Source organism: Furipterus horrens, unplaced genomic scaffold (genome assembly GCF_987537825.1).
Source record: "Furipterus horrens unplaced genomic scaffold, mFurHor1.1.pri manual_scaffold_7, whole genome shotgun sequence".
NCBI lineage: Eukaryota > Metazoa > Chordata > Mammalia > Chiroptera > Furipteridae > Furipterus > Furipterus horrens.
In genome coordinates this window covers 140,433,911-140,459,111 of record NW_028327177.1, presented here as the reverse complement: position 1 = coordinate 140,459,111, position 25,201 = coordinate 140,433,911, and the positions used below count along the sequence as shown (strand labels likewise).

Below are 25,201 nucleotides of genomic sequence, written 5' to 3'. Positions count from 1 at the left end.
GCTGGGGCTGAGGAAGCAGCAGATGACTCACACCCACCTGAGCACCCACTGCTGTCACTCTTCTTGCACCTGGAGGCGGGCCTGGAGTGCACCGATCTGCTTTGATGGGGACCCTGAGCCTGGTCTGAAATTCCCCTTATGCCTCAGCCCCAGCCCTGCAGAGAATTTTCCCAGGGGTCCGAAACCTCTTTGAGGGTCACACCAGAGGGCTCCAGATATATAGTCCCATTTCAAACCCTGGGACCTTCCTGGACAATGGCTTCATCAGTGACTCCGTCATGCAGCCCATGAGGTCCCAGGTCTGTCCCTGGTACCATTCCATGAACTAGGTCCCTTCACCTGTAGGAGAGAGCAGGGCTCTCGGGGGCCGGGGTCGGGGACGTGGGCGCTGTGGGGAGGGTCTGAGGCCATGGAGGCCCAGGCTGCAGCTCTCGAATGTGTCCCCTCTGCCTGGGGATCAGTAGCTGAGCACTGAGCCCCCGCCCACCAGGCCCTGATGAAAAAGACGTTGGAGCTGAGGAACTGCCCTAGGTGAAGACCTCAGGAACGGGGCATCCTTCACCCATAGCCTCTGCTCTGCCCATGAGCGAGTCCAACCAGCCCAGAGGTGGGGCTACACCAGCTGGGGGGATGGGGAACGACTCAGAGAAGCACTCCCGACATTCCTCATCCAGCACAGTGGGGCCAACTGAGCCTCAGTCTTTTGGGGTGTGTTCCAGTGGACGGGGGCTTTAACCCAATGAGCACAGATGCCAGGAGAGCCTGGGCAGCTGCCATGTTCACCTCTGGCTCCGATGGTGCCCTGGGTGGGTCCTTTATGCCTAAGGATGGTGACCTGGAGCATGGTCTTCAAACTTGGTCCTCTCTTGGCAGGCTTCTTTGGCCCAAATGTAGGCAGCAGGTGTCCATCGGGTAGCAGAGCCTACCTGACCCAGCTCAGTCCAGAGGTGTGGCACCTGAATCCCAGCTGCCCCCTACTGACCACCCTCGGACACTCTCCGAAATGACTGTTTCTCCTGAACCCCCAACCCTATCAGTTTATCCCAGGCAGAAGCTCACACCCCAGCCTCTACACGGAAGAGCGGCTCTGCTCCTGAGCTGCCCATGGCCTCTGCATCTTGTTCTCTGTTCTTTCCGCGCCCTGAGCATCCTCTGTTTCTGATCCCCAGATGTGCATCCCTGGATGTGCAGCAGGGACTGTCAGGCTGCCCTGGAGAGGGAGGTTCAAAAGCAAGTTTCCCCTTACTTGGCAGGATGAGGAGCCCAGAGCCAGCTGCTGGCCTTCTATGGCCACCCATGCCCCCTCCTCCCATCTGGCGGCCCTGACCTTGAAAGGGAAGCACTAAAGCGCCCAGCGGCCTGCCCTGTGCTGGGGAGATGGGAAGAGGACTTCATGTTGGGTCGCCACCAGTCTCACCGTTGCTTCGCAGGAGCTCAGGGGTCAGGCTTGGGCTCAGCTGCTGGGAGCTGAGGGAAGCCACTGAATCCCTAGGGCTCAGCATGGGCTGTGGCAGAGGGGGCACAAGAGGCTCCCGATGCCAGGACACCCTCCCTTCTCCTCTCTGCTGGCTTTCACATTGGTTTGGCTACCTGCACACTTGTGGTCAGCCTTGGACTGGGCACTTGGGATCTGCATCAGGGAAGGCAGGGGACTGAAAGCAGCTGGTGGCCGGGGTCACAGAATTCAATCAGCTTGGAAACCAGTGCCCTCCCCCATGCCACATCCCACCTGTGCAGCCTGGACCGTGGGCCCTTAGACTCAGCGAAGGAGGCCGCTGCTCCCCTGGGCTCCATGGTAGTGACAGTGTCAGCCAGGCATCCCTCCTGCTGACATGTTCTCCCAAGCGGGAGAACCCCTCTTCAGAGGGGAAAAGGAATCCTTTGGGCGGCCCGTCACCCTGCCCACATGGGCTCCTGCCTTGGCATCCTGGTGCCTGTTCTTAAAGTCGCCCCCACCCTGCATTAGGCCTGGGGGCCTCAGGTCACGTGCCCTCTGCAGGCACGGGTGGAGGTCTCTTCTCAGCAACCGTGAAAGCACGCGTGCTTTGGTGGCACTGGCTTTCCCCGCACTCCTGCGGGCTGCTGGATGGGGGACGACTCCCAGGGAGGGTGGGAAGTCCACCGCAGCCCCTAAGGCGGCTGGGGCAGCAGTCAGGGTGGCTGTGCTGTCTCCCTCCCTGCGGGCTGGTGCGGCTGGCCATCTTTCACACAGAGTTACGTAAGCCTGAGTCAATTGGAGCTCAGAGCGGTTCATTGTGGGCTATTTTTAAGCTGTAACACATCACAGCAGAGGGGTCACTGCACCAAGGCTTGCAGGGAAGATTGTTTAAACATCTGTTATTTAAATTTCTTTATGCCTTAGAGCTTCAAAGCCACATCCTCTCAGCCTCTTGGGTTCTGCCTTCCACAGCCCAGATTAGGAGTGGATTATCACCCCTCACCCCACTGTAGGTTCCCCAAGGACTGGGGGCCTCTGCACCCTGGCCATCTTCCTCTTGGGTCAGGCGGGAGGCTACGGAGGAAGAGGAGGTGCCAGTTCCTTTAACATGGAATGGAGGCACCCTGGCCAGGTGACTCCGGGGGAGACAGGGGTTAGGGCTCACAGGCCACTTGGATGGCTCCAGGGAGGAGGGTCAGAAGAGGAAGCCTCAGACAGAGCACTGGGTGTGGAGCTGGGAGGCCCCCCTCAGTTTCCCATCAGTACCCAGAGAGGGCTGACACAAAAGATCCATTTGGGTCTTTTCAGGAGCCAGCCTTTGCCTGGGCTGTGCGCCTACCTGGAGTGTCCCCCACTCCTCCACAGATTGAAATGCTGCCCGTCTGCAGCCTCTGGCTGAAAGGCTGGTGTCTGAGCCCCTGGACAGTAGATAGGGGTGCACCTCTACGGAACACGCCTGCTGTTCACCCCAGTATCAGGGGCTGGCTACCCAGGGACCCCTTCAGGCTCCCTCTGTCTGGTTTTTGTTTGTTTGTTTCCTCTCAGGCTCTTCCTGATCCTAGACTTTTGAAGGTGTCCAAAGTCTTCCCAGAGCATGGGAGGAACAGGCTGGAGCGCTGGGAGAGTGTAAACCCTGAGTCCGTCTGCAGGTGTGGGAGACTTGGCTGGTCAGGGAGCTCCCAGTACAATGGAGCCTTCTTTCTTTTACGTTTTTATTTATCTATTTTTAGAGAAAGGGGAGGGGAGGGAGAAAGAGAGGGAGAGAAACATCAACGTGTGGTTGCCTCTCACACCCCCAACCGGGGACCTGGCCTGCAACCCAGGCCTGTGCTCTGACTGGGAATCAAACCGGCAACCCTTTGGTTCGCAGGCTGGTGCTCAACCCACTGCGTCACACCAGCCAGGGCCTACAATGGAGCCTTCTGTCCCCCTTTCCCTTCATGACTTCCTGCCCATTCTCCTCGGGGCCTCCTAGGTGAGGGAGATTTCGGCCTGACCCACAGGAAAGAAGGGTCCCTTAGAGTGACTGACCCCCGTCTCCAGAAGTCTCACCCTCTCCAAAAGGGCTGGGCCTTCCCCTCAAACCTGACAGGTGGGAGTCAGGTGAGGTATGAGAGGAGGCAATGCCAGGACCTGCCCTCACAGAGGACACTCTGTATGGCCTGGCCCTCAGACTGAGCTCCTTCCAGTTCCTCCTTGGCCCCTGCATCCCAGATAGCCCTCAGCCTGGGGAATGGGCTCAGTCTCGGGGTGGGGGGGGGTGCTCTCAGGTTGCCATGGCAACATGTTGGCCCTCCTCACTTTCCAGAATCAGAAATAGAATTGGATGCCCTTCTTCCTGGTGAAAGACTATTTAAAAACATGGGGGGTGGGGTACAGGGGGCAATGTTCCTACTTGATTCCTGGGGGCTGGGCAGAAGGGCCCCTGCCTGGGAGCCTCTCTAGCTGCCCTGCTGCCCCTTCCCTCAGAGGGATGCCACAGAATGGGCTTTGGCCAGCCAAGAATTCCGAGTACAAAGGCCTCCGCCTGGTCCCTCAGGGTGTGTCGCTGGCCCTACTCAGCACTGCCAGGTTCATGGCATGAACGGAAAACGCCCCCTCCCAGGCCTGGGCCACCTGCTAAGCTACCGGGAGGAGGAGCAGCCATGAAGGACACCAGCTTGGGTGGGGCCGCGGCTCTCAGAGGAGACGCATGTTGGCTTCCCTCCGGCAGGCCCATGCCTACTTGGCCCTGGGCACGGCTCCAGTGGTAGCGCCGTGGGTCCGGAAGAAGCGTGGGTCCAGAGCCTGGTGGCCTGACTTCAGATTCTGGCTCTACTGCTTACTAGCTGAGACCTCTGGGAATTCTCTCTCCTCTCCGTGCCTTGATTTCCTCGTTTTTCAAATAAGGACCATAGTGCCAGGCTCACTGCGTCGCTGCGAGGCTGGGTTCCGTGTGCTCAGCACTGCCTGGCGCAGAAGAAGGACCCAATCAATAACAGTCATTGTTCTTACTGCTTGAGGAATGTGTGCTCCCCAGGTGGCAAGGACCTCTCCTCTCTCCAGACTGCCTTCTTCAGCCTTCCTTTGTGGGCTACACCCTTCAACTGGCTCTGCTCCCTCCCCCAGGGCACCTCAGGTCAGTTGTTCACAAAGACCCAGACCTGAACAGGGGATGGTGCTACTCTTCTGCGGGAATTAGGGGATGGCTCAGTACTTAGACAATCAGGGAGCTCCGAAGGCCTCCCTCCATGTCTCCGCAGCCCCTCAGGTGCAGCCCAGCTTAAGGGCTGCACAGGATCTCGGATCTCTTGTGGGGCGGGGGGATAATCCCCCGAAAGCAATTTTCCGGGGGGCAGAGATTAGCGAAGTCAATAGTGTTCAGCACAAGTGCCGGCCACAGGCACTTGGGCTCTGCTACCTTCCTGTGCTATGTTGTATGTTGAGCAGCAGTGTCCAAAGACATTTGTCACCATTCACAACTGAAGGTAGCATCTAGGGAAGGGGGAGGGGCCCAGGGGGCCTGAGACCCGGCTGAGTCAGGCTCTGCCCAGTGCCCAGTGCCCAGTGGGAAGGTACCAACGCAGCTCGGTGCTAGCCTTGGTCCCTGCTCACATCTCTTCACACCCCACGGCCAACTGTAAGCACTATTTTTAACCTCTGTGAAAACTCACAGCTTCAGAGGACAAGCCTACAGCTGCATTCTCTACAAACCTGTTTCCTGGGCAGAAAGACTGAGGCCCGAAGGACCCGGCACTGGAGGGCAGAGCGAGGAGGCCCAGAGCTCAGAGATCAGAGCTCAGAGCTGGGGGGCGGAGGAGGGCCTGACCCACGCCAGGTCAGAACCTCCAGGTCCAGGCCTTGGGCATCGAGCAAGTCCCCAGATGGCTGCCTAGGCCTGTCCTCTGTGGTGCAGGGCACATCTGGGCCTGGGCTGGTGGTCTAGGCAGGTTTCACTCCTCCCTGTCCCTCTGTTTGCCCATCTAAGAAATGGGGAGAGGAGCTGCCCACCGGTCTAATAGCTTTCATTTCCTAGGAGCCCACCCTGTGTCCAGCCCTTCATCTCACCTGTCCTCACTGTCTATGCAGCTGTGCCCACGTGTGTCTGGTCCTGCGCCCAGCACACCCCCACTGTGCACCAGCCCTGTGCTCCCTGTGTGGACAGCCCTGCAGACACTATGTCCCTCTGTGCCCCAGCTTGTGATTGCCATGTGGCTGGCCCATGTTCACTGTGGCCTAGCCCTGTGCCCAGTGTTCTACCCCACTTCTGGTCACAATGTGACGAGAGCTAGAACATTCTGACTTGAGAATTCTGAGCCGAGGCCCTACCCCAACCCCTGGGGTCCCCATCCCCACCTCTGTGGGATACCAGCCCTAGGTTTCAAGGACATGTGACTCTGGGGAGGGGGCTCTGTGAGGCACAGGCAGAGAAGAGCCATCTGGAGCAGAAGGATTGCCAAGGAGCTTCTGTCCCTGGAGCGGGAGCCAAAGAACCTGGGGGAGGGGAGCTTGGGTCTGAGCCTGGGCCCCTCATCCTCCTCTTCCTCCCAGGACTGAGCGGTGAGGGGGCTTTGGCCCCGCAAAGGGCCTCATGTCACATACTTGGAACTGCATCCCTGGGTCAGGGCCTAGTCTCAAGTTGCCACATGGGAAATGAAGAGAGAGAGCTCGTCTGGCATCTGAGGTAGACTGGGGACCCAGGGGCTTCCCCAGCATCTCCCCTGTCTACCTTTCTCCCTTGGCCTTACACTGTCTCCCCTGCCCCCGCCCCACTCCCAAGGCACTGCCCTCACTTCAGGGCTGGCCTGAGCAGAGTGGTCACCTGGGTGGTAAGGGGACAGAAGGCCAGCCTAGGACTTGCAGGCTCTACTGGGCTAACTGGGCCTTTCTGTCTCCCAAGGTTCCCTGGGTGGGGCCCCTGGTTTTCCACATGCTGTCAACCGCACCCAGGTCACTGGGGGTTGTGATGTGTGGGGTCGTCATGGCAATGCAGTGGGGGCAGGGCACCTAGGGCATGGAGCAGGACTATGGAAGTCACCAAGAAGGTAGGGGACCCTGACCCATTGGGTCCCCAGGGCCACCCCTCAGTCTGTAGCCAGCAGCTGGGGGGTGGCCTCAGAGGGTTCCAGGGGCCATGGACAAACTCAGGGTCCATGTGCCTTAGGCAGGGCTTGTCCTTGCCCACCGAGGCCATCACCGGCCTGGCCTACCAGGCCCATGCCCCTGAGCCCATTCACCAGCTACTCCTGGGCCCTGCTGACATTAGCACACAGTGTGGCTATGAGCAGGCCTCCCAGGATGTCTTGAGACTCCCCTCCGCTAGCCCATTTCCAAGCCCCATCGCGGGAGCCCAGGTGTATCTCATCATGGAGAATGGGAACCTGGCTGTGCCCCTGTGCGCGCACAGTGACAACACCAGTGACGTGGTCCAGCACGGACTCGGCAGCTCCTGGCTTCAGGTGCAGGGCGCGAGGGCGAGCAAGGCCCCAGCAAAAGTCCTGGTCGGCTGGGGGAAAGGGCCCTGCAGCGCCGACCACACAGCTCCCCTGGGCATTAGGGTGAGCCAGTGGCTACCGCGTTTCCTTTCAGGGGAGGAGGGCTCAGCTCTAGCCCAAAGTCCTCTTCTGCCTCCAGCCCAAGATCAGGGCCAGGGCAAGTGCCCGTGTCTGGCTCAAGCTCCTCCAACTCCAACTCAGACAAACCCTCCAGCTCTGGAGACAACGCCGATGTCAGCAGCAGCTGGACCGTACACCTGCAAACCCAACCACCTGCCCGATAGCACTGCCATTACCAAGGGCTTGTCCCAAGAACCTTTGGTCAGGAAGTGCGGCAACCAGTTGTCAGTCCTCTTGGAGTCTTCCAACGTGGTCACATCTTGCCCGGACAAAGTGAACTGCGATTCTCAGGAGAAGCTTCCCACCCTGAGAACCACTCAGAAAGAGCCTCCAGACCATGCCCAGGAGCTCCAGGTGCCAGGAAGGCAAGTGTTACCCAAGCAGCCTGAGAAGCCAGCAGAGAAGCCGCTGGTTTATACGTCCAGGCCAGGCAACCCAACACCAGTCTCAGGAACGCCGGGCACCCCCACATTCCCGAGGAGCAGCTCTCAGTCAGACCAGCAGCCCCTCAAAGTCCGCAACAGCGCCTGCTCCAGCGTGCCACTCTCTGCCTGCCAAGTAGCCTTCCACAAGCAGTCCCCAGGCCAGCCTCCCAAAGAAGCCATGCAGAGCCCCCCGGCCACTGCTCCTACCTGCCAGCTCCGGGACGCTGTGGAAGACCACGTGCTGGTGTTTGATATGGCCACGGGCACCGCCAGGATGGGACTGCTGTGCCATGACCCCGCGGGTTCCCGAGCAGTACTGGTGGGCCTCATGCCCAAACACCCATCCATTTGTGCCCCTGAAAGTATGCCGTCGCCCCAGCCACTGGGCATGCCCACCGATCCCCCTGACAGCAATCACCCCAGCTTCTGGCCCATCTCATCAGTGCTGTCTAGTCCCGTGCCCTCCAGCCTCTCTTCTGGCAGCTACCGAGAGGTGGCCCTGGTTCCCAAGGAGGCCAGGCTCAACCTGGACTCCCCTGGTACTGAGACACCCATCAGGGTGGGGATGCTCACTGGGCCCATTCCGTTGGGGACACCCCTTCAGTTTGGTGAGAGGACATTGAACTGGGTCTGTGATCCTAGCTGCTCCCAAATTGATGCTGAAAAATATGAATCTAATCACACCATCTGGACGCCGGATGCTTCCGAGACGCAGGACACCTCTGTGGTCCAGGCCAAGAAAGTGCAGTGGGTGAACTCAGAGCCAAGCCCAGAGCCTGCTCCTCCAGCCACGCCCCAGGAGGCACCCAGATCCCTGCTCCAGGAGGAGACAGGCAGCCACAGCTGGAAAGCGGTCAATACTAGTCACCCTGACAACCTTTGGGCTGAAGGTGCTAGGCAGGACCCCCTCAGTGGCTGGCCCCCACTAGCAGAGCAGCATCCCCTCTCTGGAGAGCCTCCTCCACCTGCCCAACCTCCCTGTGCTGAGCAGCCCCCCTCAACCAAGCAGCACCCCCTTTTAGGCCAGCCCCCTCTCACTGGGCAGCCTCCCTCTTCCCAAGAGCTCCCCTTCTCCAAAGAGCCCATCCTCTCAGGAGGCCCCACCACCACCAAGGAGGCTGGCCAGTCCTCCACCCTGTGCCAGGAAGGGGAGGCCTTGGGTCTGCCCACCCATGGGGAGGTGCTTCAGGTGCCCCTGGACCCTGAAAAGGCCTCTGTCTACGTGAGCAGAGAAAAGGCGGGCGTCGGTGCCGCTCTAAGCTCCAGAACACATCGGCTCTCACCCGGGCACCCCGGCAGCTCCCCCAGGGCCCAGGAGGAGCAGCTCTCCTTTGTCACGTTCGCTGCACCTGACACAGGCTGCAAGGCCTTGCCTGTGGCCATGGTGGGCACTGAGCCCCAGGGTCCCCAGCTCCAGCTGACAGCTGAGGACACTACAGACCCATCAGGGGTCACAAAAGTTGACCTGTTCCGTGGGGCCTTCGGTGAGCTGGTGTCCTCCACAGATTCTCTGCCAGTGTGGTCCCCAGTGCTCTGCTGCCACTCCCTGGGTCCCTACCAGGACATGGCGGCTGTAGTGATTGACACAGGCGCAGGCTTCACCAAATGCGGGCTGACTGGAGAGGACCGCATCCTCAGCGTGGTACCCACCTGCGTCCAGCTGCTGCAGCAGCCCGCCCAGCGCCAGCCCAGGTGTGCGATGCCCAAGGACCGAGAGGGCTCCCACACGGTGCTGAATCGAGGAGTGGTCTCCGACTGGGACGCACTGGAGGCGCTGTGGCAGCACCTGTTCTACTGCAAGCTGGGTGTGCAGCCCGAGGAGCTGGCTGTCCTTGTGGCTGACTCACCCGTCTCACCGCGCACCAACCGAGAAAAGGTGGCTGAGATCCTCTTCGAGCGCTTCCACGTGCCAGCCATGCAGGCGGCGCACCAGGCCCTGCTGGCACTCTATGCTTACGGGCGCACCACCGGGCTGGTGCTCGGCAGTGGCCACGGCACCTCCTATGTGGCACCCATCCTCGCCGGGGACCTGGACCCACTTGACACCTACCGGCTGGATGTGGCCGGTGCTGACCTCACTGAGCACCTGGCTCAGCTATTGCTGGCGGGCGGCCACTCACCACCCGAGAAAGGGCTGGTCAACCAGATGAAAGAGTCCTGCTGCTATGTGGCTTTGGACGTGAAAGCCGAGATGGCCCGCGCCCAGGCCCGGGCCCGGGTGAACTTGGTGCTTCCAGACAAGCAGGTGGTCACGCTGGGCTCTGAGCGGTACCGCTGCCCTGAGGCCCTCTTCCAGCCCAGCCTGCTGGGCCTCACGCAGCCAGGCCTCCCACAGCTGGCCCTCCTGAGCATCAGCCGGCTGGAGGCCAAGCAGCAGGAGCAGCTGCTGGCTAACGTGGTGCTGGATGGTGGCAGCACCCTGGTGAGCGGCTTTCCTGAGCGCCTGAGACAGGAGCTGGGCCCTGGAGCGACTGTGCTGGGCTCTCCCCACCGTGCGGTTGCCGCTTGGCTTGGAGGCTCCATCATGGCTTCCCGGGACTCCTTCCAGAACCTGTGGCTCAGCCGCCGTGAGTACGAGGAGGAGGGCCCATGGGCCATCTACAAGTACCACCTGTGAGCATATAAAAGTTCTGGCTCTCCTTACTTTGAGCACTGTGGCATGTTTTAGGCCCAGGGCGGTGTGGAAAGGACAGAGGTCCCAGTATCGGGTCAGGGATGGGGCCCTTGGCACACCTGAGGCACACCCTGCCTCTGAACACTGGAGCTACACAGGTCCTGGCAATTCTATCCTTTCTAGAGTGCCCCAGAGCCTCTTAGAATTGGCCCTGGTCTAACCTAACCTTTACTGCACCCCAAGGGCAAACAGAGAGTGGCTGCTGTGAGTTTTGCCCCGTTGCCCTGGTGACAAGTGCAATTACACTTGATTGCCAGCTGGTTGCCATGGTAATTTCAAACATAATGTAATAACCCACACAGCCTGGAGTGAGTCATGGGGGGGGGGCAGCCCCCTCCCCTAGCTGCACAGGAAAAGACTACTTGCCCTCTCTCATCTTGGGCCTTACACAGGGAGCTGAGGGCAGCAACACAGATGACAGCCATATAGTTCCAAAGATGGCTGGGGACCTGGAGCATTTGTTGCCCTCAAAGGACAATCCCTGTCAGAGCCTGGGCTTCTTGGGGGAGCTAGCCTGGTAGCGCAGTTACTTCCTGAAGTCTGAACCTTGGCTGAAACTCTTCTGGGTTGGCAGAGACTCTGTCCACCGGTCAGAATGGAAGGTATGGGAGTGCTGGCCTTCAGTTCCCTGGGGCAGGAAATTGGGGAAGCAGGGCAGAGAAGTCCTGGCTCCCGGGCAGTAGGCGGCAGTACCCCGGAACTGGCGGGTGGGACTCTGGCTTGGTTTGTAGACTTGCACTTTACCCTGCCTCCCTGACTGTCCAGAACAGTCAGCTTTGGGCTCCCTTCTCCTCAGCCTCCCACTGGAGGCAGCCCCTGCCTACAGGGCGGCCAGGGTACACACCTCCTCGGAGATCCTCAGAGAGGCTACCGGGCAATGCCAACTGCCAACTGCTCTTGCCCCAACTGCCAATGTCAGTGCCAACTGCCCCTGCTCTTGCCCCAAACTGCCTTGTGCTGGGGCCTCCTGTCATCCCTCTGGCCAGGGGATTGGCTAGAAGCCACACTCCTGACCTTGTCTGGCTCTGAAAGTGGGAGTAGAAATGAAGGTCTGTCGTCCCAGTTCATGGTGTGATAGAGCTGAAAGGATGGCACTAAGCTGGTGTTGCTACTTCCTGCCCAGAGGGCACCTAAAGATCAAAACCAAGGCAATGAAGCCTTACCCTGCCTGTTCTTCTCTGGCTGGAGGCTGGAGGGATAAACCATGGACCAATCCTAACCCTGGGTTCTGTCTTTAGGTTGCTCTCTCCACAAAGGACAAAAACCTGGGTGCATCTCCCTGACATGCACGCACGTGCGCACACACACCCCTGCAAGTAAGGGGCTGCTCTAGGTGTAGAGACTAGAAATAGCCAATAACATAGGGTCATCCCAACCCCTGCCCACCCCGGGGCAGGGTCCAGCCTCTTCCCATGTCCTGCCTTCACACCCTGATTCAGTCTCCACGATCCTGACGCTTGGGTCATGCAGGAAGGGCACCAGTGTCTCCAGGGACCAGTGTCTTCAGGGACTAGCTACTGCATCCCTGTGCACGTGCAAGCAGGCACGCCTGGGTGCACACAGAATGCAGACACACGTGCCCCTGGGCACCACTGCACACACAGTGCTGTCGCCTTCTCCTGTAGCAGAAGAGCACACACACACACAGACATACTCATATGTGTGCGCACACACCCTGCCACGTGCTCTCACCCACAGGCACATGGAGTGTGCACAGGACCGAGAAGAGGTAGAGCCCTGCCAGCAGCAGGCAGGGCTCTTGCAAGGCACCTCTTCCCCTGCCTCTAACCTCCCCGTTCCAGCCTCTCCTTAGCTCAACTTCTCCATGCGTGGAAGTGCATAACCTTCGGGAAAGATGGAAAACGTGTGTGATGTGTGGGATGTGTGGGGTCAGCAAGCCATTGCTCGGCTGCACCATTGTTTCAGGGACAGTGGGCAGACGGCAGGCAGGACTGAGTGCCAAGCCATTCATTCATTCTACAGATATGAGCTGAGCGTCCCGAGGAGGTGATACACAGCCTCAGTGCTTCACGTACCCAGCTCACCAGGAGATTCTTACTCAGTGGTGGGGTAGGTGCCACGACTGAGACCACCTGGGTGTGACATCAGCCGGGCCTGGAAGAGGTGACCCAAAGTGAGAGAAGGATGTGAAGGGCTCCTCAACACCACCTCCGGAGGAAGATATGGAGGGGCCTTGTTGGAGCAGGCATTTCCCAGGCTAGCCTTCCCGTCCCAGCCCTAACTTCCTCACTTGGAAGTCACTCCTGTCAGCCACCAAGAGGAGCCTGCAGGGGAGACGCAACATGGCGAAGGGTTGGGGATGACCCCTCCCAGGATGGGGGTTCAGAAGGCTCACAGGGAGGGTTGGGTGGCTGAAACCCAGCTTCGGGCATCAAGAAGCCTAAGTCTGCCCTTCAGATACCAGCCTCAGGGCTTGTGAAGAGACAGAGGCGAGCATTGGGTCCATCTGCCTCCCTGACAAGGGACAGAGAAGTGGCCAAGGACTTTCTTTAGAGCTTCTGCCTGGCAGTTTTCAGCCTCCCTCACTGAGGAGCTAGGTCTGGTCAGCCCCCAACCAGAGAAGCACATGCAGTATCTCCAGCTGCCCTCCGGGCAGGGGCTAGGTCTGCACCCCCATATCCCAGCCCAGGCCACTCACCAATGATTCTGCTCATGAAGTGTTCGCAGGTGATAAAACAGAGAAGAAAGCAGATTCCACACCATGCCATAGGGGACTTTCATAGTTTGGGAAATTCAGTGCCACAAGGGAAGGGCAGACTGGGCCAGCCACCCTGGCCCAGACTTGAGGATGGCGGGAGTGGAGGTTGGGGTAGGAAGGAGATTTTGCCTCCGTGGTCTGGAGCCCTCACTGGCCCCTTGCTAGCACGAGCACGCGCACAAACACGCCCCCCATTTGTTTACTATTCCTAGCTAGGGGATGCTAGTCTGTAGTGCCGCTTGCCTTAACGACTGCCCACTTCGTTCTTCCAAGCGGGTTCCACCCTTGGGGGCCTGAGCAGCTCTGGGACTCAGGCTTTCCCTATACCTCCTACAATGCGCATAGGAAGGCCCCTACAATGCGCATTGGAAGGCTCCTACAATGCGCATAGGAAGTCTCCCTCCGACCCCTGTTGCCGAGTCGGTTGGAGGGCCTAAGGGAGCCTAAGGGGTGGTAGTCCAGTGCCACCCCTGTCGGCTCGCCTTCGAGTGGGGTTCGGGCCACAGGCTTCGCCAGGGTCGGGGCGGAGCCAGATGAGGGAAGCCCCGCCCCCAGCCCGCCCCCGGCCCGGGGTGCGAATCTGTTGCGGGCGAGCGGCGGGAGATGCTGGAGGCTCGCGAGCCGAAGCGGCTGCAGCTGGCGCCGGGTCTGCCCCGCGTGCTCGGAGCGGATTCTGCCCGCCGCCCCTGGAGCCCTCGGCGCCCCCGCTGAACCACGATCCCTTTCTCCCTGTGATCGACCGGCGCTGCAGGTGCGGAGCGGGCCGGGCGGGGGGCGCCCCCCGAACGCACCTGGTGGTCTTGGGGGACTGGGTCTCTGGTTCGAGGTTCGGATCACCGAGTGTGCGGCGGGACCCGCGAGGCTTGGGGCTTCGGCGGGGGCAGAGCACGCGGGCTCTGCGGATCCGGGGGTCGGCGTGTGGGGTTGGGCTGAAGTTCCCTGTCACCTCTGACGGCTGGGGAGACCCCAGGGGAAGCCTCTGGGCCAGGTCCAGGAGAACCTCCTCTACCTGTCCCCCACCCCCCTTATGCTCTCCCCGCTCCCCCATCTCGCTAAGCCCCTAATTGTGAAAACGTTAACCCTCAGACACTCGTGGTGCCCACTGGGGTAGGGGCCGAGGGCTGAGCGGTCCCTCCTGACTCCCAGAGCCTCCAGCCCTCCCAAAGGCCCCCGGCTCCCTCCCTCCCGCGCAAAGCAGTCACTAATTTCCATGACAACAGAGAGTTTTTTATGGAGGACAACCCGGAGGGGGCTGGGCGGGGCTGCCGAAAGCGGGGAAGGGGCTCCAAGTCCCTGGGGACCAGCAGCCCCCTAGGCACGATCTAGCTTCCAAGCCTTAATGGGGGGCTTAGCCAGGGGTCCAGGGCACCGACCCAGCGCTGGGCGGTGGGGGTGGGGGATGCACATGTGTCAGCTGGGAGGTGCGGGGCTTGGTGCTCACACGTGTGCCTCCCGCATGTGTATTGCCGTGCCAGCGGGGGCGAGTCAGCAGCACCGGGGAGGGGGTCAGGGCGGCACCGCTGTGGGAAGCGGGGCGCCAGGCTGAGGAGAGGTGGACGATGAAGGAGTGAGGGTCTTCCTGCCCTAGCCTGTAGCATCTGGCAGAGACCCCAGGCTCTCCCAGCCCCCCATAGCTCTGCAAACCGCTTTTGTCCGCACCCCTTCGGCAGAGGCTGCTCCACCAGCCTCCCTGTTAGGGAGCAGGCCCTCTGTCCCTCACCAAAAGCTCAGTCTGCAGCAGTCTCGTTAGTCCCTGTACTGCCACCGTCTCCAAGGCCCAGGCTTTGAGCCCTCCGCCCCCCCACCACCTGCGAAGACCTGGCTTCCCCCCTCCCCCATTCCCAGCTGATTCCTGTCAGCTTTAGCCACTTGCTGGGCCCCAGTTTCCTCAACTGGGATATCCGTGACTCCACTTCTCAGCGTCAGGCTGGGCCCTGGGGTGGAGCAGGCTCTCCTTTTTTTTTATAGCATTTGGTGTGGACCCCCAGGTGCCATACGCTGTCTTCCCCGTATCTGCTGCCAGCCCTCCTCTCCAGCCCATGTCCTAGCCACCACTCACTAGTAGGCGGTCAGTCATTGCCCTGGAAGGCCACAGAGTCTGTGATTTCTATCCAGGGAAACAGAGGCACGGGGAGGCGGGGCTTGTCATCCCGTTTCTAGGTCGCCTAGGATGCTGTTTCTGGCTCTCCTGAGAGGATGCACTGTTGGGAAGGGGCCAGTGGTGGCAGGGAATTAGGCTCAGATGCTAGAAGAGCCCTGGGGACCCCAGGCCTGGAAAGGATAGCAGAAGGGGGAGGTGAGTGGTGGAGGAGCCCTGGCAGAGCTGGGCTGGCTGAGAGGAAAGGGAAGCAGCCAGGTCTCCCAGCTTCATTTCCATCCCCCGCGCTTGCACCTTCCACACGTGGGACCTGCCTGACCTAAGCTGGGGTGACGGCAGGGAGGGGGCTGAGGAATTGCTTTGACTTGGGGGACTGCAACAGTTGGCCTTTTCCCCGGGGGCTAAGGCTGCGCCTCCCACACGAAGTGAGGGGCATGTCTGGGGGGTACAGGGGGGTTCAGTCTCAAAGGTCCAGGCACCGTGGCAGCTCCTAGCCAGGTGTTCAGAGCACATGGCCATGGAGGCCTCAGGGCTCTGCTGGACACCCAAAGGCCCCTTCGGAACCCCCTGCCCACCTTCCCCTCCTGTGTCCTTGGGGCTGCTTCCTTTTGTCACCTCTTTGCTCCCCTTCTGTCACAGATTATGCCTTTGTCTCTCCCGTCCTTGCCCCATTCTCTCTTTTTTGAAGTCCCTCAGTCCCCCCACCTCCCTCTCCTTGATAGGAACCAGGGTCACAGAACACATGCGGAAGGAACCTGGCAAAAGCCTCAGGGAATTCTTGCAGAAAGGGTTTGGCCAGCGCCTCCCTCCTCCCCCTCCCCTTGTTTTAAAACTTCCGTCACCATAGCAACCCTTTGCTCTCTGAGCCTTCCCCTGCATTTCCCCTCCTCCACCCACAAGGAAGCAGGGTCCCCAGTGGATTTTCCTTCAGGGGTTCAAAGATTGGGACTCCAGGCACCTGGGAAGGGTCTGTTGACTCTTGGCTCTGCCAAAGGTGAGGACTGAACTTTCTAGAGGCGGTGCTGGATTGTATGCCCACCCCTGAGGCCCCTACTCTACACTCCCTCATTAGATGGGAGAGAGTCCGCAGCAGGGACTACGGACAGTGGTTTAGCTAGAGCATGAGGCACAGCTAGGACATCTCCTTGTCCATCCCCTGAAGCAGCTTTGAGGTGGGCTGGAAGCGTGGCTCTGCCTCCTGAGACCAGATCCTGAGGGTGAGGTCCCTTGTGCCCCTCGTCCTTCCGGCGAGGACTCAGCGGTGGGCCAGGCAGAACTTGGGCCTAGGTAGGCATCTCCGTTGCATGAGGAAACGTAGCCTCAGCGCCTGAGCGAGGAGAGCAGGGAAAGGAAGCTGATGTCTGCAGGCTGGTGTTCACAGCCGCCACTAAATCGGGAGGTGTTGCCCACAGCCGTTGGGAGGCGGCCGAGGCCTCCTGTGCCCCTCCGAGCCTCCCTAGGTCTGTTGTAAGCTGTGGAACCCCACATGGCAGGGGATCAGGGTGGCAGGAAACTCCTGCGTATGGTTAAGAAAGGTGGGGCCTGAACCAGGCTGACCCTAATGGAAAGGAGAGGACAGGACTCCTTTGCAGGACTTCTGGGCCTCCAAGAGCTAGGCTCTGTCCCACTCAGGTTTCCCCTAGGCCAGACCTGCCTTGGGCTGCAGTAGGGCCCCAGAGGGCATTTTATGACGGGGCACCTACAGGCAGAGGCTTCCTCAGGGTTGCCTAAGGCTTGGTGGCCTGAGCGCAGGGGTCAGCTGAGCAGTGCCTGGCCCTCAGGCTCCCTCGGAGCCAGCTGGAGCGCCGTGGCAGTGCCAGGCTCTACACTCCCTTTGGACAGCCCCCTGTGCGCACCATGCAATTTCCCTGCAGAGAATGGGGAGGCCACGTGTCTAGGGAAAACGGCTGCTGGGGCTTCTGCGCCCTCCCATGTCCCAATGTGGACCCAAAGCAGAGCCCCAGTTCGGTGTTGCTGGAAGGCAAGCTCCCCACTGTTGTGCGCTTGGTCTGGGCTGTCTGGGCCATAGGGGTGAGAGATGCAAATCCCTTTCTGCCAGGCCTTTCAGTTCTTGAAGCTCTCTCTTGGCTGTTCCTCCCAGCTTCGGGGCCAGCCCCTCCCCCCACCTTGTGGCAGACAGGTGCCAGGGGCTCTGTGCGCTTAGCAGCCTCCCAGGCAGCAGCAGTGGGTGGCAGATGGCAGAGTGGTGGGGGTGGAGGGGACAAAGGCACTAATCCTCCGGGTCCCCTTTCTTGTCTCTTCATCCTGGGGGCCAGGTTGGGAGTGGAAGCACGTGAGCACAGCTAGACTGGTGAGGAGAAGTCCTCCATTGGTCTGAGATCAAGGCAGCGCCTTGGTTAGGGGCAAGCGGATCGGTCCCTGCTCTGCCCATGAGGCTTTAGGACATGGCTTCAGGCTGATGTGACTGTGAGCAGAGGGCCAGATTTCTGTGGTGGAGACAGACCTCAAGAGCAGCCCTGGGTCCCCGTGGGCACAAGCACAAATGCATGGCCAAAAGCCGGGCCAAGATCAGGCACCGGCATACACAAAACCTCCCACGTCGTGCGCGTGCGTCAGAGCAGGGAGCTCTGGGGTGGGGTGGGGGGAAGGGGAGGTTGTGGAAGGTATTCAGAAGGGCCATTTTGAGTCTGGAGCATCAGGATTGTTCCAGACAATCTGTTGCACAAACAACTCTATAACGTCAGAAATCGCAGTGAAAGAAGAGCTTCAGCCCTGGCGCCGGCGCCTAGTTTGGGTGGAGACTGCTCCTCGGGGAGGCGACATGGGCAGTGCCCACACTTCTCGCCTTTGAGTGACACTGTTGAGCTGGCGAGTCACCTGTGGTTGGATGTTTAGGGAGCTGCTGGCTTTTTTCATGTTATAAATACCTCTCACGTGACAGATAGGATACTGATGGGAGACTGGGAGGAAGGGCATTCCTGCCAGAAGGAATGGTAGAGGCAAAGTCACAGAGCTCGGACACGGGTCCCTCCCAGCGCTCCTGCGGGACCCAGTACAAGGTGTTGGGTTCCAGCCAAGGGAGGGGATCGCTGCACAGCAGAGGGACTGATACAGACCCTCCCTGGATTTAGGGCATAGAGATGGGTGGCCGGCAGGGGTGGGTGGCTGTGCCTCTGCCACCAGTTGTAAGAGTGCGATTCCAGCCACAGGCTCCCTGCAGGCAGACGCAGGAGCAGGGCTGTGACCACAGTGGCAAAGACACACGGTCGGGGATGATCTTCAAAGCTCCTCTTGTTCGTCTCTGCGGTGCCTCCCAAGATGGCTTACGCCCGGCTTGAATCACACCGATGAAATGCGTTTACAGTCTCTGAGCCTGAACAACGCAGATGCAGGAACAATGGAATTTGTCCCCTGATGCTGACGGCAGATCTGAGGGACAACTTTCCAGATTGTGACCCCCGGGAAGTGGGTGGCCTCTGCCTCAGAGGGAGTGAGCTGCAGCCAGGGCGCTGGCTTGGGATCCCGGCTGGCAGAGTCCCTCTGACCCAGGCCCCTCCCTCTGGTGGTGGCTTCCCCCCTTCTCCACTACCCAGTGGCTGGGAGTGACTCCAGGTAGGGGAGCACCTAGGTCATCAGGGCCCCAGCCCAGGCCCAGTGAACAGCACGTGCTAATCGCTGCGAAGGGACAGTTACATGCAGCCAGCAGGGCCAGAGCAGGTTGAGTGCAGCCCCGGTGCAGAGCTTGCTGGACACCCGATGTCCCAGTGAGCAGGTATTATGGAGCCGGACTCTGGGTCAGGTGTGCAAAGGTCCCAGCACTGTCGCTCTCCTCCCCAAGTTTGCCTCTGCGCAAGGACTATGAGTGCCTTTCCTTTGGTGATGGGGCCAGCCCGCCAGAGTGCCTGGAGCCCATGACAGTCAGCTGCACGTGGTCACCCTTGTGCCCAGAACACCCACCCCTGGCAGGGGCCCTCTCCCCTGGACCCGACTGCCCAGGTCTCCTGTGGACACTGGCAGGGGGGCACTGGGCAGGCTTCTGCAACGTTTCCTGACCTTTTCCAGACCGTTACCCCTGCGTGCCTCCTGGCAAATCCTCCTGCTCTACGGCCCTGCCCTAAGCTCCGTCTTCCTCAGCCTTTTCTCGCTCCTCTACCTCATGGGGGTTCTCCTTCTGAGGAATCCCCCCAAGCACTGTGCCTGAATGTAGTATTTATTAAATCAACACACATAGTCATAGTAAAAATCCTAACAAAGTTAAACAAAAGATATAAACCGGTTCCTCTGACACCAATTCTTGGGCCCAAAGAGAACTCTTAATTTCTTAGTTGTCCTTCCAAAACAGGATTATAAGGTGGCATATAAATTTTTAAAAATTTAACCAAATAGCATCACCCTTTACCCATTGTTCTATCCCTTGCTTTTTCACTTCACGATGTGTCTCAGAGACTGTCCACAGCAGCATATTTTAATCTACTTTATTTCTTAAACATTTTAGTGATTTTAGAGAGAGAGCAGGGGTGGGGGCACTGATTGGTTGTCTCCCATACGTGCCCTGACTGGGGATCAAACCCGCAACCTAGGTGCGTGCCCTGACCAGGGATTGAACCCACAATCTTTTGGTGTAGGGACAACATTCCAACCAACTGAGCCACATCAGCCACGGCTCAACTTACTTTATTTTAATTTTTTTATAATTACCAAGTATTCTTTAGTTTGGGTGATCATATTTTTATTATCAGTTTTTTATTGTGAAATATAACAAAAATTTAGGAATGTGCCAAAACTTGTATGTACATTTTTACAAATTATTATAAAGCTGTAAAACCATCACTTTGATTCAGAAATCGGCCCTACAGAATCCCTCCAGGTGTCCTGACTCAATCACAACCCCTTTCTTTCTCTTAGAAGGACTCATGGTGTTTATTTCCTAGTTTTCTTTGTAGTTTTGCCAGTATGTTTATATCCTTAAACAGCACAGGTTAGTCCTGCCTGTTTTGAACATTATATCGATTCTGTATACTGATTATAGATTATTTAATCACACTGTGGATGTATTCAGTGGTGTCTCTTTCACTCGGTGCTGTGAACTTCACCTTGTGGTTGGCTAGAGCTGTAGCTACATCATTTCCATTGTTGTGTAACATTCATTGTGCGACTGGATGGTAATATGTGCACAGTATCACAGGGTTGATGGCTATTTGGGCTGTCTCCGGTTTCTGGCAATTATGAATATCACCAACTATGAGGATTCTTGTGTGAGTACCCTGATGCATATATTTATATGTATTTCTGCAGGGCATATATTTAGCAGTGCCATTGCTGATTCATAGGATATGTTTGACGTCTATAGTTTTAGCAAACTGGTTTCCGAAGGGAAGACTTGCTCTTGACCAGCAGCGCTCTGTTCTTCTCATCTCTGCCAACAATTGTTTTCTTCAGACTTTCAGAGATGACTGACTGATGGGTGGGTAGTTACAGCCCCCTTTGTCAAATGGCTGAAGTGTAAAGAAATCATTTGATCAATCTTGTTAGTGTACAGATTATAAAGTGATTCTCTGGTATGTCAGTTTAATACATTTTTTATAAGCGGGAGCTTTGTAGTTCAGGTAGCCAAGTTGAGTGGCTGGAGGTATGGCCAGAACAGCACGGGTAGGACCCGAGTCTGGCCACCATCTGGCCTGTCCTTCCCAAGACTCTGCCCCTGGTTTGGCCTGAGTCAGTCTGGGGTCTCCCAGAAGCGACCTCTATGTTGTGGGGATAAGTGGGGAGTGGTACAGCTGAGCCAGACCCCATCCTGCCCACAGCTCATAGCCTGGCAATGCCGTTTGGGTGTGTGACTCTGGGGGACAAGAAGAACTATAACCAGCCATCGGAGGTGACTGACAGATATGATTTGGGACAGGTCATCAAAACGTGAGTGCCGGCCTGGTGGGCAAGGGGAGCGGGGCGCAGCCCATGCTGAGGCCAGGGCTGAGTGGGGTGCCTCTCGCTGCAGTGAGGAGTTCTGTGAGATCTTCCGGGCCAAGGACAAGACAACGGGCAAGCTTCACACCTGCAAGAAGTTCCAGAAGCGGGACGGCCGCAAGGTGCGGAAGGCGGCCAAGAACGAGATAGGCATCCTCAAGATGTAAGTGTGAGGCCTGGGGGTGGGGTGCGGTGGGGTGCAGTGGGGTGGGGTGGGGCGGGAGGCAGCAGGGCGGGGCTTTGAGGGCCGAGGCCTCAAGCAGTGCAAACCTAGTCCGCCAGGGCCCACAGTGGCAACCGCGCTCTCTTAGGGGCTCACCCAGCCCTAGCTACTCGCTCTTCTCCCTGCTGCCAGGGTGAAACATCCCAACATCTTGCAACTGGTGGACGTGTTTGTAACCCGCAAGGAGTACTTCATCTTCCTGGAGCTGTGAGTGTGGGCCTGGGGTCCCAGGAGTCCTCCGCCCTCTACAGCCAGGGAAAGCCCCCTTCTTGGACCTTGGGGTCCCAGTGCCTGTGCCTTGCCCAGCCAGCCACCCGGTGTGGGCAGCCTGCCCAAGTGCTCCTGCCCCACCCCCGATCCTGCCCACGCCGGGCTCAGGGGCTGGTGTCCCTCAGGGCCACGGGGAGGGAGGTGTTTGACTGGATCCTGGACCAGGGCTACTACTCGGAACGAGACACGAGCAACGTGGTGCGGCAGGTCCTGGAGGCCGTGGCCTACCTGCACTCACTCAAGATCGTGCACAGGAACCTCAAGGTAAGGCCAGAATCTGGTCAGAGGGTCAGTTGGCAGCCAGCCTGGGGTTGGTCTGGGCAGTCCTTTGGGGTCTTGGTCCAGCCTCTGAGGTCCTCTCCTCATGGCGTCTTTCTCTGCCCACCCACATGCCATCCCGGGCCGGAGCAGCTGGAGAACCTGGTTTATTACAACAGGCTGAAGAACTCAAAGATTGTCATCAGTGACTTCCATCTGGCTAAGCTAGAGAATGGCCTCATCAAGGAGCCCTGTGGGACCCCGGAGTACCTGGGCAAGCAGAGGAGGGGCAGGGGCAGGGTGGGAAACACCCCTCAAGGAGTGGCTCTGGATGGGGGGGAGGCAGGAAGTGGGTGTGAACAGTAGCAGGCCTGGCAAGCCTGATACTGACCAGCCGACTGGAACTATATTGGCAGCCCCGGAGGTGGTAGGCCGGCAGCGGTATGGACGCCCTGTGGACTGCTGGGCCATCGGAGTCATCATGTACATCCTGTGAGTGGATGGGCAAACAGGCTTACAGCCAGTTGGCGTGGGGGCCTATGCCCATGGCCTTCCTGGGTGACCTTGCCCTTTGGCCCTCATACAGGCTTTCAGGGAACCCACCTTTCTATGAGGAGGTGGAGGAAGATGACTATGAGAACCATGACAAGAATCTCTTCCGCAAGATCCTGGCTGGCGACTATGAATTTGATTCTCCATACTGGGATGACATTTCACAGGCGGGTGAGGAGGTGCCCAGGATTTGGGTAGAGTGAAGGGTTGGTGTGGGGGACCTGTTCTCAGCCTCCTCTGCTGGATTCTGCTCCTACCCCCCAGCCCATCCATCACCTCTAGACAGTGAGATGGGGTGCCATGCCTAGCCTTTCCCTGGGTTTGTCCCCAGCCAAAGACCTGGTCACAAGGCTGATGGAGGTGGAGCAAGACCAGCGGATCACTGCAGAAGAGGCCATCTCCCATGAGTGGTGAGCGGGGCCCCAGGGAGAGGAGAGGAGAGGCCAGGCCTCATACCTAGTGGCCCCCACCTTTGAGGCCTTGGGTGGAGAGTTAGGAAGCAGCCAGAGCCTGGAAGTTCTGCCTGGTAAACCCTGGATCTTAAAAGGCCACATTTCTGATCCAGATACATCTATACCCTTTCTAGGATTTCTGGCAATGCTGCTTCTGATAAGAACATCAAGGATGGTGTCTGTGCCCAGATCGAAAAGAACTTTGCCAGGGCTAAGTGGAAGGTAAGGCCTGGAAGGCTCTCTCCTGGAATGATCCCAAGTGCTCTTTCGGATGCCCAGTTTCTCGCCTGCACACATAGAGGCTTTTCTCCACCCACGGTGCAGCTGTGGCCACTGTCCTAAGTGTGTGTGCTGAGCAGCTGAGTGCCTTGTCCCGGGGTGATCAGGGGCAGCCAAGGGCACCATGGGGAGGGCCCGGGTCTGGCCTTTGCCAAGGAATGGATTCAGCTTCTGTAAGCACCTAATTCTGGCCCCTCTCACTGTCCCCCTTTCAGAAAGCTGTCCGAGTGACCACTCTCATGAAGCGGCTCCGGGCACCAGAGCAGTCCAGCACAGCTGCAGCCTCGGCTGCCCCTGCCACAGACACTGCCACTCCTGGGGCTGCAGCTGCAAGTGGGGCTGCCCCAGCTCCTGGGGGCAGCGCCACCTCGGTCACAGCAGGGGATGCTGCTCTTGCTGCAAAGAGCGATAATGTAGTCCCTGCAGACCGTAGTGCCACCCCAGCCACAGATGGCAGTGCCACCCCAGCCACCGATGGGAGCGTCACCCCAGCCACTGATGGGAGCGTCACCCCAGCCACCGATGGGAGCGTCACCCCAGCCACTGACAGGAGTGCTACTCCAGCCACTGATGGGAGAGCCACGCCAGCTGCGGAAGAGAGCACTGTGCCCACCAGCCAAAGCAGTGCCACCCCTGAGCCGGCTTCGGCCCAGCCGGACAGCGTAGCCCCAGGAGGCGCAGCAGGCCAGGCTGTACCCTCTAGTAAAGGGGACGAGGCTGCTGGCTCTGCCGAGTCTCAAAGCGAGGAGACCAGCTGAGTGGGCAGGCTATGGGGGGGACAGGGTGGGCAGGAGGGTGGGAGAGTGGATGAGGGGCTTTTCGCTGTACATAGTCACTGGCATGATGCCCTCGCTGCCCCCCAGCCCCTGTCTCTCAGTGTGGGGCACATCTGGGGGCCACAGGAGAGCAGTCTCATGTCTCCTGTGTGTGTGCGTGTGTGTGCGTGTGTGAGTGGTGGGCAAGCCAGAGGCAGGACCAGCCCCAGCCCCTGCATGGATTCCTCGTGGCTTTTGTCTTTTGCTAGCTTCACCAGTTTTGTTCTTTGTGGGATGCTGCTCTAGGGATACTCAGGAGGTCCCTGCTCCCCTTCCCCTTTTGCCTCATAACTCCCCCAGGCAGGCCCTGCAGGACCCATCCTCTCCCAGGCCCTAAACTTGGGTGGCCTTGCCCTGAGAGCTGGTCCTCTGGCGAGGCCCTGTCAGCGGTCCTAGGCTTCTACATCTGGAGGTATGTGCCTGTGCTATGAGGGCTGCTCTAGGAGTGGGCACGGGCTGGAATGGAGAATGCAGACATCTAGGGCAGTATGCTTTAAGACAAGACTGGTCGTATGGTTGGGGGCACTGCTTGGGAGCTGTGGGGGTCCTCAGAAGTGAAAGAGAATGTGGAGGGTAGAAGCTTCCATCGGAAGCCCCTCCCAAGACCCTTGTGCTATCCCTGCCCTCCTGGGTCCTGCAGTGGGTTTCCCTGTGCCCTGAGCCCACGAGCCTGTACGGGGAAGGAGGAGCAATTAGGATGTGGCTATGAGAACTGGGAGGACAGAGTGCAGGCCCGACACCTAGCGCACTGGCCTAGCTGGGTCCTTACCATGAGCTGAACAGGAAGGGCTGATATCTTCCCATATGGCCACCTTCCGGATGAGTTTACAGTCTACTCCCTCCCAGAGGGCCTGCTGCCTGGCAGTGTCCCATAGTCTGACTTGGGGGTGTACCCTTCATGGGTAGATTTTCTCTCTCCCACTCCAACAACAAAAGGGAGGAACCCCCTTTATGTCTGACCCACTTCCCCTTCTATCAGGACTCAGAGAGAGGCCCAGGTGCCTCTGAGTCATGTTGAGTTCCTTTGCTGGGATGACGAAGTGGAATAAGGCTCCCGGTTTCCTGATGGAGGCTCCTGGCAGGTGCCCTTTGTCAGAGCCCACCACAGCCTGGGCAGGCAGCCACACTGGTCCTGCCCTTCTTCCTGCATGCCTGTGGGTCTGCTCTGGTGTATGAAGATCAGTGGGCTAACTGTGCCTGCTGAACCTGGCAAATAAATGTCACCGTTGCCAAAGCCTCTGGCCGCCCTCTCGCCTTTGCTTCCTCTGTCTCACTGGGGAGGGGCTCCTGGAAGGCAGGCGGGAGGGGAGAGGCTGGAAGCAGGTTCACATATAGTGGCCTGTGCTCAGTGCCATGCGGCTGGCTTGGGCTGAGAATGCAGATCATCCTCGCCACAGTGTGTTCCTTGATGGCGGTGACAGGTTCCTTTGGACTGTAGTAATCCATGTGGACGGTGGGTCCTGTGATGAACCCGTGCCA

At 58.9% G+C, this 25,201-nt stretch overlaps 2 protein-coding genes across 2 annotated transcripts; both read left to right on the top strand.

The window, feature by feature from the left end:
- The first annotated feature begins 6,294 nt into the window (after positions 1 to 6,294).
- LOC150005470 (uncharacterized) lies at positions 6,295 to 10,074 on the top strand. The gene has a single exon (XM_090284770.1). It carries the CDS (start codon positions 6,445 to 6,447, stop codon positions 10,072 to 10,074), a length of 3,630 nt encoding a protein of 1,209 aa, XP_090140896.1. The 5' UTR covers positions 6,295 to 6,444.
- A 3,343-nt stretch (positions 10,075 to 13,417) lies between these two features.
- CAMKV (CaM kinase like vesicle associated) lies at positions 13,418 to 24,305 on the top strand. Its single transcript, XM_090284768.1, has 11 exons — positions 13,418 to 13,601; positions 20,714 to 20,822; positions 20,905 to 21,036; positions 21,229 to 21,303; positions 21,492 to 21,630; positions 21,778 to 21,898; positions 22,041 to 22,116; positions 22,211 to 22,347; positions 22,508 to 22,586; positions 22,763 to 22,850; positions 23,123 to 24,305. The coding sequence occupies exons 2-11, from the start codon at positions 20,728 to 20,730 to the stop codon at positions 23,663 to 23,665; spliced, it is 1,485 nt and encodes a 494-aa protein (XP_090140894.1). The 5' UTR covers positions 13,418 to 13,601; positions 20,714 to 20,727; the 3' UTR covers positions 23,666 to 24,305.
- The last annotated feature ends 896 nt before the right edge of the window (positions 24,306 to 25,201 follow it).